We start from the raw sequence: 2727 nt of genomic DNA, 5'->3' as shown, positions 1-2727 counted from the left end.
GAGCGGATCGACAATACACCCATATCAGCAAATTGCAACCAACATTGGCATGGCTCCTCTTTCCTAGTATGAAAGTGTGTCTCCTCTATCACCACAATACATCTCAAACCTACAAATTCTTGGCCTTATAAAGGATATCCAACATTTGTCCCTACCAATTATTTGATGCCTGGAAGCATATTGGTGCCAGACGACTTGAACATCACACAATAAGGCTTGATTCTTAGGTTAAAAGTGTTAAATAGTCAAAGTTGACTTACTTTTTCCAAGCTAACTTAGTGTGTGATGTTTAAGGGTGGCCGATGATGCAACCTTTTAGAGGTGTAGTCTATCATATGGCATAGCACACCTAAACTAGTAGATAATTATCCAAATCATTGAATTATAGACAATTATAAAAACAAGTGTGCTTGGCTGTAGAAACTAAGGTGGTAGCTTTGTATAACTAGGAGTGAATTCGAGCTTTATATATAGGAGTTTCAAATATAATCAAGCTAGTATATTTATATATATATTAATGATTTGCATATAAATTTATAAGTAAGTACGTTTTTTAATAGAAATTAAGGTAGTATTTATCTTTATAATATTTTTTGTCACTTCATTTAGATTTCATTGCCAAGCATAATCCTTTGATAGGTAGAAAAGTGTTAATTGAGCTTGTCTACTACACAAATATATTGAAAACAAATAAAGTATGTCTTATAAGCATTTCGGCATACTTTGGCCTACCTATAGCACACTAAGTGTGATTGCTAGTATATAATAATACATAATAATATTGAATAAAACTAGAGATAATATCAAGATAGCAGGTATGGCGACCATCAAACCATTGCCCTTTACAACAGCCAGTGTGAAAACGATTAAATATACGTCACACTAAACTAAAGAAATTAACAGCTGCTCAACAAAAACGCGGAAATAATACCAACTTCCAAGCACGAAATTGGAACTCCCTGACGACGTGACACGCTCAAGAACGTAACTAAACATAAAATTTAATAGAGTCAATGTCCATACACTTTGACTTTACTCATTTTCACACATTTATAAAACTGCATGAACGAAGGCAAAGTCTGAAGGAAATCCCAAGGAAAGAAAGACTGAAACCATGACAACGCGTAGACGTAACCCGCGGGAGAACTGAAGTTTCCTCTATTCACCGCCATTGTTCTGCATTATAAACCCCTGCACCCCCCTTCTATTTCCACTATTACAACACATTCTTCTTACACGGGCACTTCTTCAATTATAAGTTAAGATTTTTGTTTATTGGGTTTAAAGAGATTTGAGAATGGTTCGTTTCAGCAACAATCTCATCGGATTACTGAATTTTGCCACATTTGTGCTCTCTGTACCGATCTTGGGCGGAGGAATATGGCTGGCTACAAAGGCAGACACTGACTGTGAGAAGTTTCTTCAGTGGCCTGTCATTGCAATTGGGGCTTTTCTTATGATCGTCTCTCTCGCCGGCTTGGTGGGCGCCTGTTGCAGAGTCACATGGCTGCTCTGGGTCTACTTGGCCGTCATGTTTCTTCTCATTCTGCTCTTGTTCTGTTTCACTGTCTTTGCCTTTGCCGTCACAAACAAGGGCGCAGGACAGGCCGTTTCCGGAAAAGGGTACAAAGAATACCGTCTCGGAGACTACTCAAATTGGCTGCAGAAGAGGGTGGAGAAGAGCAGCAACTGGAACAAAATTAAGAGCTGCCTTCAGGACACCAAAGTATGTAAAAGTCTCGCCGATGATTCAGTCAATGAAGTTGCAGAGCAGTTCTACAAACATAATTTATCCCCAATTCAGGTAATTTACTTCAACTTCCATGTCAAAAATACCATTTTTATTATAGATACTGTGACCATGGAGTATTTGGGCTCCCTGCCTCTTTCATCGGTTATGATTCCTAGTGTTTTGATATCTTTTTGTACTAATTAAATGTAAAATCTGAATTGTTATTTGCAGTCGGGGTGCTGCAAGCCCCCAAACTCTTGCGGGTTTACGTATGTGAACGCCACTTATTGGACTTCTACAACCAGCAATTCAACTTCAACAGACATTGACTGCAACACATGGAGTAATGAGCAGGATCAGCTGTGTTATAATTGTAATTCGTGCAAGGCGGGTGTGCTGGCGAATTTGAAGCATGATTGGCGTAAGATTGCTGTTATAAACATTGTGGTGCTGATCGCTCTGGTTGTGGTTTACTCAGTGGGATGTTGTGCGTTCAGGAACAACAGGCGTGATGAACACAGAAATGGGTATGGGCATAAGGGGTATCCTTGAGCTCCATTTTCCGCGATGTATGACAAATCGTTTGTACCATAAATTATTTTTGTCCCCAATTTGTTTTTTTTTTTTTGGCGATTCAAATATTCTTTCTTTCTGTTGGGAGCTTTTCCGTCCATATTCATTGTTTGAGGGGTAGCTCTCTTGGCGCTCTTGCAGCTCTGTATTCATAGTATTCATTTATGGGTTGGTTTTGACATTAATAAAGTATTGTTGTTATTATTATTATTATATCGAGGTTGATGGGATTTGAATTGGTCTGCTGCCGTTTATGGTTTATGCCATTTTAAAATATTTTTTGTTATAACCTTTTTTTATCACAAATTGATACTATCTTTTCCTAATTGTGTGAATAAGACATGAACCGAATGCTCTTTTCCAGTGGCCATATTCTCATTAAAAAACCTGCTTGCTAACAATTGAAAATACATAATACTACG

General features: G+C 38.0%; 1 protein-coding gene across 1 annotated transcript; it reads left to right on the top strand.

Moving 5' to 3' along the window:
• Positions 1-1184: 1184 nt before the first annotated feature.
• LOC149566129 (tetraspanin-8-like) lies at positions 1185-2518 on the top strand. The gene is made up of 2 exons (XM_089819560.1): positions 1185-1804; positions 1964-2518. The coding sequence occupies exons 1-2, from the start codon at positions 1298-1300 to the stop codon at positions 2282-2284; spliced, it is 828 nt and encodes a 275-aa protein (XP_089675686.1). The 5' UTR covers positions 1185-1297; the 3' UTR covers positions 2285-2518.
• Positions 2519-2727: the final 209 nt, after the last annotated feature.

The sequence above is a fragment of the Cupressus sempervirens genome, chromosome 3 (assembly GCF_028749045.1).
Source record: "Cupressus sempervirens isolate cs-2001-9-10 chromosome 3, ASM2874904v1, whole genome shotgun sequence".
In the NCBI taxonomy this organism is placed as follows: domain Eukaryota; kingdom Viridiplantae; phylum Streptophyta; class Pinopsida; order Cupressales; family Cupressaceae; genus Cupressus; species Cupressus sempervirens.
Note: the sequence above shows the minus strand (reverse complement) of the source record. Positions and strands in the feature narration are given on the sequence as shown.